Genomic DNA, 15,878 nt, shown 5'->3' on the forward strand with positions numbered 1-15,878 from the left:
TCCAAGCATATGCTATTTCAAGTTCCAAAACACGGTAATCTCAAACGCATATTCCTCAACTTACATAGAAACCGCAAAGGTGTTCCGACTCTACTGCTCTATTTCAGAGGTTGGACTGTTTCAAGAAGCTCGTAAGGTCTTAAGTCCGATAGAGGAAACGAAGTTTCTCAACCATCAGAACACCTATATAACCTACATAGTTAAAGCAGAGACCATGCCTGACATGAGTATAATGTAGTTGCTTCTTCAAAGAACTTGCACCCAAACCTACACACTTTTAGACACTCTAAACCTTATACTTGTACTCCTAAACTACATTCATATAAACTAAACATTCGATATGCTCTTGGTTTCCGGAGCTTCTTATAGCATAGAACGAAAGTGGTCAGCGGATGAACAACTACTGCAGCTTCTCGAAAAATAATTCCTCGGTGACAAATTGAACATGTTTCATCATCTAAAAATTTTACAAATACTTAACACAGGCAACAACTATTTGATAAGCGAAAAGGTAACAACTTTCTATCAGTGAATGAGTAACATACTCTGTCTTGGCGGTCGAAAGTCTAGCGCTTAATGTTAAGCATCTCCTTAGCCTCAGTCTGCTCCTCCATCAATTCATCACTGGTATACTTACTCAGCAGCTCCCTCTTCTTCTTCTCCAGCACCATCTTCTCAATCTCCTTATCATCCGGCAGCGGCACGTGCACCACAAACTCCCTCTCCTGCTCACTCCTCTCTTTCAATTCCTTCTCCCTCTGCCTCTCCTCCTCCACCACCTCCTCTTCCTCCTCAAACAAAACCTCCTTCACCTTTGCTGCAGACACCACCTCCCCGCTCTTCACCGCCCTCCTCGCCTCACGTCTTATCTCCTCCATCCTCTTCCACTCCGCCACCGCCTCCGCCCTCATCTTCTCCTCCGCCTCCACCTCGAGCTTCTCCAAAATCCCATCCTCATCGTCCCTATACCCATAATAACTAGCATCAATCCTCTTGTATATATCATACCTCGTCCTCCGCTTTCTCAGCTCCGGAGGCTTCTCGAAAAGCTCTCTGACTCCGGGCAGCTTCTTCGCCGCTCCAAAGTACCGATACCCTGGGCCGCGGCCGCTGGGGTTTGGAACATCGACAATATTACCGTCGAGGTCGGTCATCTTAGGGGCGTTTTTGGCATAATTTGGGCCTCCCAGCTCCACAATCCGCCGCTCCCAATGGACCTTCTCTCGAATTAGCTTGTTGATCTCGTCGTTGAGGTCGCGGGTCCGGTGCTCCCCGAGGGCTTCGTTCTGGATCTCGGCAACTTTCCGGCCGATCTCCCCCATGATTTGCTGCCGCCATCTGGAGGCCTCGGCGAGATCGCGGCACTCGGAGGCGAGGTATGGGCGTCGCTCTTTTGGCTTCTTCTTCTCTTCGGCTTTGAGGGTAATGAATCGATTGAGCATCGACTGCGCTTTCTCTTCGTTACGAGCCATTGCGATTGATTTGCAGTAGAGATTGATTCAGGCGAGAAGCGTCGATGGAATTTGATTAAACCCTAAAAAACCCCTAGATGGAGATAGTTTTGGAGAATTTGGGATTTTTTGTTCAACCTCGAGAGTGAAATAGTGGCTGTTACGTGAAAATTTGTTAGTGTTGGACATTTTTTTTTTTTTTGGTTAAATGATAGATTTTGTCATATTAGATATTTGATTAGTTACCGACGAGATTTGAACCATGTTATTATACAAGGGGCTCAATACATTTTCACCACGGTAAAAAATGGTCGCTTGCATAAGTGTTAGACATATTTGTCAAGCGGGTAATGTTGGAGGTCCTATCCTATTTAAATTAAGGGGAAACTTGATATATGTCCTATTTTTTGAGCCAATAATAGGAATAGTCTAATTTATTAAAATAAATTTAATTCCTTAAATCTTATTATTTTATTATCAATAATTATCTCTTCAATGATAATATTTATTATAAAATCAAATTTCTTCCTAATTATCTCTTTGATTATTATTTTATTTATTTATTTATTTATTTTTGTTCTTTCTTGTTCTTTATCTCGTTTTAAACTCCATTTATAGATTTTATTTTTTATTTTTATAATCAACCTATATCATAGGTTAATTATATTTATCTACCTATATGACATATTCTTTTTTATAATCAAATAAGATTCATGTGTCTTGCTTGTAGATATATTATGTTTTTTTCTACCTTTTAGTTAATTTTCATATCTTACTTATAGGTATGATATACATTCATATTTTTGTTACTTGAGTTAGGATAGAATGATTTGCAGATAGATTTATGACAATATATATATATGTATATATATATATATATATATTTGTTATATGATATTAATTATATTTTTTGGGGTTGAAAATGCATAATATTAGAAGATTTTAATTGATTTTTAATATTTTTAGAAAATATAAAATGAGCATTAAAAAAATAAATACATATAATTAGGTAATTGGACTCACTCTCAAAAACCATCTATGTTTTTGGACCAGGATCTAAAAGCCCCTTAAATTATATTGCATAAATTATATGACGTGATTATTAATAATTGAATTAAGTGTTTTAACGTGCTAATTTCATATAGAAATTATTATTAGTATTTTAAAAATCTTATGTTCGTTTAAAACTCTCTATATTCAAAAATAAAATAAAAACATTTTAGAAGTGTTAATAATAATTCTCTTTCAAAGAGGTGACACATCATATAATTTGCAAATTTGTTCTAAAAAATTGGTCTGCCTATTATCATCTTTTGCGAAATTCGTAGAGGATATTTCCTAGTAAAAATATGCTCCTCACTAAGGGTGCAACTTTGGGTTGTGTCAACTTGAATCCATCTATGCCTAACTTGATTTTAAATCTAAACAGACGAGTTAGAACAAACTAAAAATTCGTCCAAACCCAACCCTACCTCAACCCCATTATTTATTCAGTTAGATTTGGTTGATGGTTTGCCCATCCATATCAAGTTTCAACCTAAATATAATATAATCTCTACCCTAAATTGCTTATGCACATATTATCAGTCTCATATATTATCTATATATTACCCTCAAAATTGAATACTTATATAATTCCCAACTCGTGTAGGATTTAGATCCATGAAAGTGAGAATTTCCTAGTAAAAGTAGGAAAATTATTATAATAATATTTTTTTTCAAAAGGAAAATCTCAAATAATTAACCCACGTGATAGAACCCCTACGAAGTGACTCAGTGGTTATAGACGAATTTCTTACTCCTATTTCACACTGCATGTCCTGAGTTCGATTCTTGTAGCTGGTGAATTACACGATAGTGACTAGAGAAAAACTGAAATACATCTGTGAGTCTTCTCCGTTTCTAAAAAAATAAATTATTGTGACCAAACCATCAGCTGATCCTTTTAATAAAAAAATTAAAAAAAAACAAAACGAAACCACGTAACAGTGGATGTCTTGGACCGTTTGAATATAAAACCCACTGTGAGATACTTGATTAAATAATTAGTTGGTAGTTGATAGATCTCTCTTTATCGCTATAGAGCCTACGACATAGATAATGTCTTTTGCTAATTTAGCACGTAATTACAAACCCGTAACCAACGAACCAGCTCTTTATTTTATTCTAATTTATACCTAAAATACTCTTTAGTAACTTTCATAATGTAATAATTTGACAGATTATATTCACACATCCCAAATTACTTCTTCCATACCCTTTTAATTTTTTAATATTTTTTATCAAATGTTAGTGGTGTGTAGAAAATATTAAAAAATTAAAAAGATGTGGGAGAAGTAATTTGAGGTATGTGAATATAATCTCTTGTATTATAAAATATGCACTGCTAATAATTTTTAAACCAAATAGGCATAGGTGATCCAATATTTGAGGATAAATTTCAGGCTTGTATTTCACACCAACACATTTTTTTTGTTTAATTTTTGACCCTCGTGAATCACTCGATGATGATCAGAGAAAGACTGAAATGCCTTTGTAAGACTTTGCAATCCTCGTAATAATTAACTACCTCAGTGAAGGTAGCAGCTAGTCTCCTTGAAAAAATTGAAAACAAGGTTTGTTGTCAAAACATTTTACGTGTCATAAACTGAGAAGGTAAAGCAAATATTGTTCATAGCAAATTCGGATTTTAAAAATTATTTATTTTGCATGAGCTATAAATATTTCCTTCCACACTTCAAAGTTCAAAGCTTTACAGCAAAAACCAGACTAAAATCTTCAGTTGTCCTAAAATTTGTATAAAAATCCCAAATTTCCAACACTTCGCCGGCCACCGTAATTTGATTAATCCATGACCGCCGTCTCCTCCCCGCCTTTTCAATTCGTCCTTCTAGACTGGACTCCTGATTTACTCAACACACCCAACATGGCGCACCCGCAGCCTCAGTCACAGCAGCCTCCCAATTCGGCCCCCGATTCCGAACCCGGCGACGCCCACTCTGTCTCCACCCGATACCCAAGCCCAGGCCCGAACCTGAACCTGAACCCGAACCAAATCCCCAAGCTCCACCACCTGTCCTTCAACCAGGACCACTGCTGCTTCTCCGTCGCCACGGACTCCGGCTTCCGCGTCTATAACTGCGATCCCGTCAGCGAGCTCTTCCGCCGCGATTCCGGTCAGCGGGGCGTCGGAATGGTCCAAATGCTATTCCGCTACCAAATCCTCGCCCTTGTCGGCGGCGGTCCCGACCCGATTTACCCGCCCAACAAAGTCATGATGTGGGACGACAACGAGTCGCGGTGCTACGCCGAGCTCGCTTTCCGATCGGAGGTCAGAAGCGTCAGGCTCCGCCACGACCGAATCGTCGTCGTTTTGGAGCACAAAATCTTTCTCTACAGTATCACCGGCTTAACGCTCGAGCATCAGATCATGACCATCTCGAACCCCAAAGGACTCTGCGAGGTCTCGCAGGGTTCGGGTCACCCCGTGCTGGTGTGCCCGGGGCTCCATAAGGGTCAAGTTCGGGTCGACCATTACGGGTCAAAGCGGACCAAGGTTATTGCCGCCCACGATTCTGTGCTCTCTTGCTTGGGGCTCACGCAGGACGGCCGGCTGCTCGCTACGGCCAGCAGTAAAGGGACATTGATTCGGATTTTCAATGCTTTGGATGGTTCATTACTGCAAGAGGTATTTAAATTTCAATTATTTTTCTTAGGAGCTGTATTCAATTGGGATTTTGAGCGCTTTTATTTATTTTAATGAATTTAGAAGTATTCAATCAAGATTTTAAGTGATTATCTGAAATTTAAGGTGTATTCAATTAAAATTTTAAGATAATTTATTAAAATCTTTAGAAATCTAGGTGCGTTCAAATAGGATTTTAAAGAAGTTATAACATTCCAAATGTATTCAATTAGAAATTGATTTTAAAGAATTTGAGAAAGTTGAGGAATTAGAGAGATTTCATAGTGTATTTTAAGGATCCACAAATCCCACCTCTCCTATGAGATTTCGAAAGAATTGAATCAAAATTTTATATGGAATCTCTACAAATCAATTAAACTCTATAAAAATCCATGGATTTATAAATCCATTAAAGTCTCTCAAATTCTCAATTGAATACACCCCCTCAATGTTTTCAAATTAATGTGTTTTTGGGTGCCATTGTTCATGCCTATAAAGTTTATTCGAATCCGAATCGAATTACTGTCCTATCAAGTTTTGTCAAAGTTTCGTTTTTGGGAACAATTTGTCTCAGTAATGAGTCTGACATTCATGATTGATAGGATTTGGTTCATGCTTGATTAAGGGTTTAGGCTCAAAGTCGACATGGTAGCGGTTTCCTTGCAACCGAAGTTTGAGCGAAGCCCGAAAACCAAGCATGATTCGGGAACCGATTTGTCATAAATTTAGGTGTTATCTGTGGCATTACAAGCTGTGGAGCTGTGTGCTATATTTGAGAGCTTACTTGGTATCTTGTGTAGGTAAGGAGAGGAGCCGAGAGAGCGGAGATTTTCAGTCTTGCCTTCTCCTCTGGTGCACAATGGCTAGCTGCGTCAAGTGACAAGGGCACCGTCCATGTTTTCAGCGTTAAGGTTGATTCGGGATCCTTGGGGGGTGAGAGATCAAGCAGTTCATCAGAATCCAGTCACCCGAGTCCGTTGGGCATTTCATCTCTCTCTTTCATGAAAGGTAATATACTTTGCATAGTTTATACTGGAGGGCTCTTCGGTTAACTTGCAGAGGCTGTCGCTCGGAATATCCTATGCCTGCTGCATTGGTGGCAAGGAAATTTGTTCCAAAATCCGCAGGAGCTTTAGATTAACGTAAATTTGTAAATGAATAGCAGTTGCGGATTCTGATCGTGGTCTCTTTCGGTTTCATTCTAGGTTTATCCTTCTCCGGTGTGCTGCCAAAGTATTTCACCTCAGAGTGGTCAGTAGCTAAATATCACTTGCCGGAAGGTCTGAGGTACACTGTTGCCTTTGGCCACCAGAAGAACACGGTGGTGATTCTTGGCATGGACGGAAGGTAAGCGATTTTGATATTGTTTGTTCTTTTCTTTCCCGCTTCTGAATACTACTCGTCTAATCCAGTTATCGGATTACCGTTGCAGCTTCTACCGATGCCAGTTTGACCCCGTAAACGGAGGAGGGATGACTCAGATTGAATACCATAACTTTCTTAAGCCAGAAGAAACCTCCTGAAGTAGTCTAAATTGTTACATTACGTCCTTTTGTCCCTTACATTGCTTAGGGTTGAAATTAGTTCATTGTAAATATCTGAGGAAATAAGGAATGTGCTAGAGATTGTTCAACATTTCAACATTGTAAATAAACTTGTCTCCAAACTTCTGGTTCGCAGCGTTGATTAGTTCGATTTTGACCTTACTGTACGTTTCTGCCAGATTTACATACGTAAGATTAGATACAAGTCCACGCTACGTTCTTCGTCCAATGAAGGAAGAAATAGACGATATTTGAGTGACAAAACGATTCGCATCAATATAGAGAGTGTTTTTTCGAGCTTACATGAACACGTACAAACTGGCTGGCTAATGCATACACTCTTGTACTTTTTAGTCACGGGCTTACAGGAATCGGACACAGCAAACATCTTGTACACAAACGCTTTTCATTCAACAACAATAAAGCTTTAAACCGCTAAATGAGATCGGCTGTATAAAACCTAAACGCTTTCCAATCACATATCTGAATTGGACTCCTCTGGGATCACCGTTAAAGTCACTATCTCGTCTCTTGCTCGTATAACGACTGCCTTGATGGGCACCCCAACCCGGTCTCCCATTATTTCAATGATCTGTCACGGTTTCACCAATAATATGAACCATCATTAACCAAGTCATATGCTAAAATTTGGAGCAAATACTATCGATGTCTACTCAGACAAATTTCAGCAACAAAAAACTGACTCTTAAATATTTCACACTACAGCATTCACTTTCAATCCAAACTGTAACGATATTATTGTACGGGTTCCAATATGGCAATACCTCCTTGATGCTCTCAACAGCGTTTCCATCAAATTCAATAACAACATCACCAGGACAGAACCCAGCTCGTTCAGCAGGCGATCCAGGAGTTACCTACACGAACATTGGGCAGATTATCAGACAAGCGATCCAGCCATCTCAAGCAGGAATACGTTCGTTCCTCTGGATGTACAATGTCAAGGTATTCATGATGAAGTAAAAGTAAGAGCATGGTGCATTAATCTTATTCATCGTTTCATAGCACCCAGTGAAAATAAATGTGTTATTTGTTGAATTCCAACGTTCTATAACAGCCTCGTGTCTGTGTTTGTACATCACATACCCTTTTGGACAATCCTGATGCATATCAAGGTAGGGAAAACAACTGAGGTACATTACCAGATTGGCTAGGAAGCCATTCAAAAATCTTGCAATTCAGAAACTGCCATAGGATGGAATCTACTGATATATTTTCTACACGGGTAGATTCAGCTACTATTTGGATAAATGTGCATAAAGGAAGGAAGCAACTATATACGTACCATAGGCACTAGAATGCCTTTCTTCACATTTGGGAATGTAGGATCTCTTTCTTTAAGCTGATTGATGATCATCTCATTGAGATCGATCATCTTTAGTCCAACCCAAGGCCGAACAACCCTCCTGCCAAAGGTGACCGATTAGCTTCACAGATATTGTGATAAAGGAAACCAAATTGTCAAAGACTTATGACTTAAGACTCATGAGTTTCATGCTGAAACAAGTATACCCGCTTTTCTTGAAGTGCTCCATGATTTTGGTGACTGAATCAATTGGGAAGGCAAAACTCAATCCATCAGCAGCAAGTACTTTCATAATATTAACACCAATAACTTCTCCGTCAATATTCACCAAAGGCCCCCCAGAATTGCCCTGCACCACGCAAGTGAGAGACCAGAAAAAAGGAGCCGAGTCTTAGACACATTTCATAGTCATTATTAAGGGACACACACAATGAAGAGTGAGAGAGATACCGGATTGATTGCGCAATCTGTCTGTAAATACTCTCTCCGCACTCCACCAAGACCCAAATCAGTGCTCTTTCGGTCAACACAACTAGATTTCAGGAAGAAAACAAAATGAGGAAAAGGCAAGAACTAGTGCTTACCATTGTCAATTTAAGACACAACGCTAGCTTTTCTTACTCAACATCTATCATCTACATCACATGGAAGGCTTGAAATTGTTCGTGTTGCTAGAAGTTCCACTTCATAACTGGTAAAAGAAAAGAACAACTCCTTATTACTCAAAATTATTATAACTTACCTTATAATACCAGCTGTGACAGTATTCTGAAGTGAAAGTGGACAACCAACAGCAATCACCCAATCCCCAGGTTGAAGTTTACGCGAACTGCCGAGCTTTGCTGTTGGCAGTGCGGTTTTAGAATTGATCTTTACTATAGCCACATCGGATTGTAAATCTGCATTGACCACAGTGCCCTCAAATGTTCTACCATCTTGCAAAGTGATATGAACCTGTACCAAGTTACACCAAACATCAAACCTATTGCATTTCATAACTCAGTCTTACGACTCTTACCCCATTTTACAACATCCTTAATAATGTCCTAACATGAATTATTTTCAATTTCAAATATGATTTTAAACTTTGAAATACATGCCCTTCGTATATGTAACAATGTGATATTTTAAATGACGAAAACTGGGAAGCAGTTTCTAACCTTCCCCTTTGATGAAGCTCTCAGGCCATAAAAATCAACTACAGTATGAGCACATGTTAAAATTGTACCGTCCTCGCCAATAATAGTTCCAGAGCCTATACTCTTTCCCGGAGTGATCCCATATGCACCTACAAGACTCAGTTGACAATTATGATCATCGTCGATCTCACAATATAATACACAACTACCTCAAAAATAAAAATGCAAAAGAGGAAAAACAAACATCCACAAATGTACGCTTACCCTGTGGAGCAGAGATGTTGACAACAGCAGGACCAACCTTCGCAGCCGCCTTTGCGAAAGAATCTCTGCCCAAACATCCAGAACATGGCTTTGGGGTCTCTTCAGATGGGGAAACACCATAAATATCCTTCCTTATATCTGATGGTGGAACTGGTCTACTTCCCACAGAAAATAGCGGAGCCAATACCTCCGTTTGCCATGGAAGCCGCAGCGATTCGGGCAATGGCGCAGGGATTGACACTGAAGCCGTATAGTCTAAAACCCAATTCATGAGCAATGATATGAGTATTACAGCTACAAATAATGGTCTACAATCACAGTTAATCGATTAAAAACACACTAATTTTTAGCCTCAAATCAAAGTTTATAAATGCTAAGCGCAAAAACATCTCAAACGAATCACGATCTCACTTCAAATTTTGATCAATCAAAACCCAACATTTGATTTCTCATGTCCTCAATTGCCCAGCAAGCAAAAAGTGTTTGACTACAAGCAAAGATCAAAATTCTATTTGGAACAAACTAAAAAAAAGAACTTGGAGCTCACCGGAGTTTCTGCTGCCGTTGGTGTACAAAAAAGCAGACCCTGCAGCGGCGATGGCGGCAATCCGGTTCCGAGTTGAAAATTTTCTCTGCCGAAATCAGATGGAAATTCATAAGTTTCTTGGAAGTAACAAAATTTGAAATTAATTTGAATTAATGTGCGAGAATACCAGAAAATGGCTCATGAGTAGAGGGAAGAAGAATGCTTCTGGAATGTGGATGGAAGTTGTGGAACGCAAAATACACCAAAACCCCGCGATAAACCCGCCCTTTCGCTTTTGTTGACGGCGCCTTAAATCTCAGAGACCGTACTAGAAGTTTTAAATGGGCTCTACAAACCAACAATCAAGTTTAAATGGGTTTTTTTCCCATATGAAGCCCAAGACAACAAACTTCTCTACCCCCTCTTCAAATATTTTTTCTTTTAAATGAACGAAAGCTTAGGTGGGTTAAATAGTTAGTTAGTTAGTTAGTTGTTAGTTATTAGTAGGAATCGAATCCACACTATTTTGCATAAACATGATTTCTTTCGCTACTACGGTAAAGCTCCATCTACAACAATTTTTAGAAAAATGTTACTTCTTTTGAAATATTGACCCATGCACGATTTTTTTCTTCCCGCCGCTTCAGTTGAGCAATGATTTTAAATTAATTACATCCTTTGGATTTGCCTACGCTATTCTTGAGTCCTTTAAGATGCGTCAATCAATCATCTACCATTACAACTGTCAATTTTTTTATATCACATTAAAGGTTATTTTTATGAATCAAGATTTTATCTGCATCTCGCAGTTTGGAGTCGACAAAGCGAGTAATCCCAACCACACATTTCAAATCTTACGACCCCCACTAGTTCATCTCACTAGCTCACTTTACAAAACATAAGGGTTCGAATCTCTCTAATCTATTGAACGGGCCCTATTACACTATCAGTCGGCTCTGGACTGCGAGATCCGAAGAGGATCTGAATTCTATTTTCATCTATTCACAAGGAGAAAATAACAAAAAAGAGATCAAATTGACCATTGAAACATATTGGCATGTTTAGAAAATTGGGTCTCGAAGCCAAATTCAAAGACAAAGGAGAAATTAGAAGAACGTTATTAGTTGCATATGTGAGGTAGGCTAATTTGACAGGGCAATGTGTCCAACCACTTGCACTTCGAAAAGTCAACTTTTCACCAAAAAGGTTGCATTTTGATCACCATTTCCATTCACAAAAGCAAGAAAAATCCATTGGAGGCTGCCCGGAGTATATCCAACCCTCTACAAGTCCCATTTGAGCACTACTCACTAAACCAGTGATTACCCATTAACCAAAATCCAAAACACAGACCAAATTACCTAACTTCCCTACTCAGTCACTGACATTCATGATCATGTAGTTGTTGATAAACCAGAAACACCAGAGGACGGGCTCCTCGGGGCGTTGGGGGAATTGGGGACATTTTCCGCAACATCAGAAGCTGAATCGGCAACCGCCGCAGGCGGGTTGAGAGCAATTTCAGCGGCGGGAGCGGAAGAGATATCGGCGACGATCTTGGCGGGTTTGGGAGACTTGGCAGCCTTCTTTTTGGCATCACCGCCGTTGAAGGTCGGCTTCGGAAGCAAAACGGGGTTTATATGTGGAAGCACACCGCCGCTGGCGATGGTCACTCCTTTCAAAAGCTTTCCCAACTCCTCGTCGTTCCTCACTGCCAATTGCACGTGCCGCGGGGTGATTCGACTCTTCTTGTTGTCACGTGCCGCATTCCCAGCCAATTCCAGAACCTGATTCGACACCCAACCCAAAAATCTCAGCTCTCATTTTCGTTTCCCGAATTTTCTCGGCAACCAAACAGCAAATAGAAACAGAACGATTTCAAGAGAATTTTTCACACAATAACCATACCAGACTAAAAATATTTTGATTTTTGAGATAAAAAATGTAAATTAGATGTAAGGCTACCTCAGCAGCGAGGTATTCGAGAACAGCAGCCAGATAAATCGGAGCCCCGGCGCCGATGCGCTGGGCGTAGCGACCGGCTTTCAGAAAACGGCCGATCCGACCCACCGGAAATTGCAGGCCAGCCCGGGACGACTTAGTCACCTTCTTCCTCCCTCCGCCTTTCCTGCCACCGAAGCCTCCGCTGATCGCGGCGACCATTTCTTCGCTCACGGGTTTACAAGTGAAACGATCGTTTTGGAGGGAAAGTTCAAGGGCTTCGCAGCGCTATGATTTTGAATTTCGGAATTGCGGAATTTGGCCGGTGGTTCTTATAGGGAAATGCGCCACCTGGGCGATCCGTGATTTTATACGATCAACGGCTGAAAAACAGACACGTAGCAATCCAGATTTACTGTGAGCGGATTTGGAGGAGTTAGGGTTCATGGGTGCCTTCCAAGGGTTTTTTTTGGTAAAAAGACATTTAGGAACCAATTTCCGTATTTTCTTCCCGGATTAACCCAATTATCTTGCAAATAAATCAAGATAAACATCTCTTTTTCCTAATAAATTTTGAAGGGCACTGCTGGAATTTTGCGTTTAAATAAATAAAATGAAATTCCAAGTTAGGATGGGAAACCGAATTTTAATCACAAAACCAGAATTGTTCCATTGAATTCCAGATATACCCCTACTGCACTTTTGCACAACAAACTACACACATGGTTACACAGATTAACCAAAAGACCAAAATACCCCTAGGCTTTGTAGATATTCCTGCTAGATTAATTAATAGCTCTAAGAACGGCATGCATTTTATGCCTTCTTGGGCGACTTTGCTGCCTTGGGAGATTTGGGCGCCTTCTCGCCTTCCTGGGAGCCGGAGGTCTTCTTCGGAAGCAAGACTGGGTTGATGTTCGGGAGCACGCCGCCACTTGCGATGGTCACTCCGGCGAGGAGCTTTCCAAGCTCCTCGTCGTTTCTCACGGCCAGGAGCACGTGCCTCGGGTTGATCCGCGTCTTCTTGTTGTCACGCGCCGCGTTTCCCGCCAACTCCAGCACCTGATTTCGATCCGGCACCGTAAATTAATTAGCGAAAATTGAATATACATACACATATATCAACGGAAAAGGTTTAGATCTGAAAAATGTGGATTGTGAAATTACCTCGGCTGCGAGGTATTCGAGGACTGCGGCGAGGTAAATGGGAGCGCCGGTACCGGTGCGCTGGGCGTAGCGGCCCTTTTTGAGGAAACGTGCGATACGACCGACGGGGAACTGGAGGCCGGCTTTTACTGACTTAGACACCGACTTCTTCCTCTCTCCGCCTCTTCTTCCGCCGGCGCCCTTGGTGACTTTCGTGGTCTCCATTCTCTCTGAGTTTTCTGGGGAAACGAAAACGATGCGTTTAGGAGGGAAAGTGGATGTTTCGACGCTCTTGGATTTGAATTTGGTCAGGACTGATTCGGTGCGTGGTGTTTATAATGGGGGTGTGCCACGCTGGCAATCCGTGCGGATTTGGTGCGGCCAATGAGATGAGTTTTAATTGAAGGGAATGGTTATGATGTTTATGACGATCAACGGCTGTGAGTTAATGACATGCTGGCGATCCAAGTCCTTTTGGGTGTGGCGACTAGTTGGAGCACTGCATACGCTTTTAGATCAATGCTGTGAGACTTTTTTTGTCTTTCATTAAATGACAATTTAGTCCATGTCACAGAAAAAAATTATGAACAATTTATGTAATTTCGCATAAATTAAAATTTTGCTAACTTTTTAACGTTCATCGTTCATATATGATCATAACATATGTCTAATTTAAAAGATAAAAATATAAGTCGCTCCCGCTTTTCCAAAAAAAAATTGTTTCATACAAAATGTACGCGTTTAGGCTAGTACTTAATTGCACACGCATAGTGTGTTTGTTTCATCTAGTTATTTTTAACGAAAGATGTAAAATGTATATGAAACTTACATTTTATGAGGTACATCTCGCTTGTTCAAAAAATAAAGGCTAAATAGCCAAAATGGTCCATAATATATGCATAATGCATCACTTTGGTCCCTTAAATTGTCCACCATCCATCATTTTGGTTATTCCGTTAAAAACTCTTTGGGCAATTTTCAAAGCTTCGTAACTCAATCGTTTCTCAACCAAATTCGACCTATAATATATCAAAATGAAGATAGGAAAGTGTAGAACAATTTTATATCTATTTGGAAGGCCAATAGTTGCCAGAGATGACTGAAAAATAGCCTCAAAGTTGACTGGTCTGCGGAAAAACTGGAAAATTCGTCAAAAACTGGATAAACTTTAAACGTTCATAACTTCTTCAATACTTAACGAAATCAAGTGATTAAAAAACAAAGATCATAATTGTCGACAAGACGAAGAGAATGGTATTTTTCTTGATGGCTAATTCGCCGTAATTTGCCTAAAAAATGGCTCGAAATTGGCTAACCATTTTCAAGCCGTTTTCCGGGCAAACCATTGTGAGTCAGCCATCAAGAAAGGTACCATTCTCTTCGTATCGTCGAGAAGTATGATTTTTGGTATTGAATCACTCGATTTCGTTGAGTATTGAAGAAGTTATGAACGTTTAAAGTTTATCTAGTTTCCAGCGAGTTTTCCAGTTTTTTCACGGACCAATCAACTTTGAGGCTATTTTCCGGCTATCTCCGGCAACCATTGGCCTTCCAAATAGATATAAAATTGTTCTACACTTTCCTATCTTCATTTTGATATATTATAGGTCGAATTTGGTTAAGAAACAATTGAATTACGAAGCTTTGAAAATTGCCTAAAGAGTTTTTAACGGAATGACCAAAATGATGGATGGTGGACAATCTCAAGGACCATTTCTATTGATTTTCAATCTCAGGGACCAAAGTAATGTGTTATGCATATCTCAATGACCATTTTGGCTATTTAGCCGAAAATAAAAGTAAATAATGTCCCGAATTTATATTTTTCCCCATTGAGTTCGCTAGTTAATGTGCAAAACTCGTTGCATTCAGCACGAAGAAGAAGAAGAGTAAGGAAGAGAAGCCTATTAGGGGGAAAATTACACGACCGAAATCCATGGAGTTGGATTTCTAAATAATTGAAGAGGAGATATGAGAACAATGGAAGAAAGAAGGAACATAATTAAACATTTTTTTACCTTAAGACCATCTCCAACCTTTAGAGTAAAACCTACAATTTTAAGCCCATAAAGTTTAGGTTTTAACTCAGAAACAGTTTTTCTGCCACATATCTTATGCCCTAAATTTTTTAGCCCGAGGTTATTAGACTAACTCCAATCCTTGGAGTAAGTTATAAAATTTTCCTTCTATTCCCCCTCCCCCCCCCCCCCCCCCCCCAAAAAAAAAAAATCATTCCAATGCTTGTTCTAAAATGGAGTTAAGTTTTAAAACTAAAAAAAAAGGTTAGATTTAGACCAAGGTTAGTGGTGGAGCCCACATGTGAGAGTGGAAAACGGTATGTGAAGCCCAGTTGCCCAAGACCCACGCTCGGACGCGCTAGCCCAACAGTAGCCAAACCCCACTCACGTGGGCATGTCCCCTTCTTATCGATTGTAACAATGAGCCCAACAACTTTTATTTCTGATCCAACGACCACAATTCAAATGGATTAACGGTCCATGTTTATATTTGTTTTTTTTTATATACTTATAATTTCGTTGAATCCAACAGCTAATATCTAACATGATCAAATCAAATGGTATAAAAAAAATCTAACAGCCCAAATTTAAATCTAACTCCTAAAATAATTAAAAAAAAATTTATTTAACTCAAAATTCATCCAAATTTAGTGATTTTTCAATATTTATCGAAATTTAAATATTTTTAAATTAAAATATTCATGAAATTAATTTAGGATAGTGTACATAATTTTTTTTTATTTTTAAATTACTTAAAAAAATTAGCCTAAATTTAACCTTTCCTTTTGTTTTGCCTTGCATTTTAAGAAAACTGCCCACCATCTCTTAAGACAAATA

General features: G+C 39.5%; 4 protein-coding genes and 1 pseudogene across 4 annotated transcripts; 1 reads left to right on the top strand and 4 right to left on the bottom strand.

Annotated features, from left to right (window-relative positions):
- Positions 1–431: 431 nt before the first annotated feature.
- LOC137745868 (uncharacterized) lies at positions 432–1,596 on the bottom strand (annotated as a pseudogene).
- A 2,607-nt stretch (positions 1,597–4,203) lies between these two features.
- On the top strand, positions 4,204–6,869 carry LOC137745542 (autophagy-related protein 18a-like). The gene is made up of 4 exons (XM_068485500.1): positions 4,204–5,139; positions 5,937–6,144; positions 6,342–6,483; positions 6,569–6,869. The coding sequence occupies exons 1-4, from the start codon at positions 4,303–4,305 to the stop codon at positions 6,657–6,659; spliced, it is 1,278 nt and encodes a 425-aa protein (XP_068341601.1). The 5' UTR covers positions 4,204–4,302; the 3' UTR covers positions 6,660–6,869.
- A 61-nt stretch (positions 6,870–6,930) lies between these two features.
- On the bottom strand, positions 6,931–10,249 carry LOC137745543 (putative protease Do-like 14). Its single transcript, XM_068485501.1, has 10 exons — positions 10,124–10,249; positions 9,958–10,042; positions 9,411–9,665; positions 9,168–9,295; positions 8,750–8,961; positions 8,458–8,539; positions 8,214–8,356; positions 7,987–8,107; positions 7,466–7,558; positions 6,931–7,272 (listed from the first exon to the last, which is right to left on the bottom strand). Exons 1-10 carry the CDS (start codon positions 10,136–10,138, stop codon positions 7,156–7,158), a joined length of 1,251 nt encoding a protein of 416 aa, XP_068341602.1. The 5' UTR covers positions 10,139–10,249; the 3' UTR covers positions 6,931–7,155.
- Positions 10,250–11,209: 960 nt separating this feature from the next.
- Positions 11,210–12,157, bottom strand: LOC137746140 (histone H2A.1-like). Its single transcript, XM_068486221.1, has 2 exons — positions 11,902–12,157; positions 11,210–11,723 (listed from the first exon to the last, which is right to left on the bottom strand). The coding sequence occupies exons 1-2, from the start codon at positions 12,097–12,099 to the stop codon at positions 11,331–11,333; spliced, it is 591 nt and encodes a 196-aa protein (XP_068342322.1). The 5' UTR covers positions 12,100–12,157; the 3' UTR covers positions 11,210–11,330.
- A 341-nt stretch (positions 12,158–12,498) lies between these two features.
- On the bottom strand, positions 12,499–13,313 carry LOC137744870 (histone H2A.1-like). The gene is made up of 2 exons (XM_068484679.1): positions 13,045–13,313; positions 12,499–12,939 (listed from the first exon to the last, which is right to left on the bottom strand). Exons 1-2 carry the CDS (start codon positions 13,246–13,248, stop codon positions 12,694–12,696), a joined length of 450 nt encoding a protein of 149 aa, XP_068340780.1. The 5' UTR covers positions 13,249–13,313; the 3' UTR covers positions 12,499–12,693.
- Between the last annotated feature and the right edge of the window lie 2,565 nt (positions 13,314–15,878).

The sequence above is a fragment of the Pyrus communis genome, chromosome 9 (assembly GCF_963583255.1).
Source record: "Pyrus communis chromosome 9, drPyrComm1.1, whole genome shotgun sequence".
Classification (NCBI taxonomy): Eukaryota; Viridiplantae; Streptophyta; class Magnoliopsida; order Rosales; family Rosaceae; genus Pyrus; species Pyrus communis.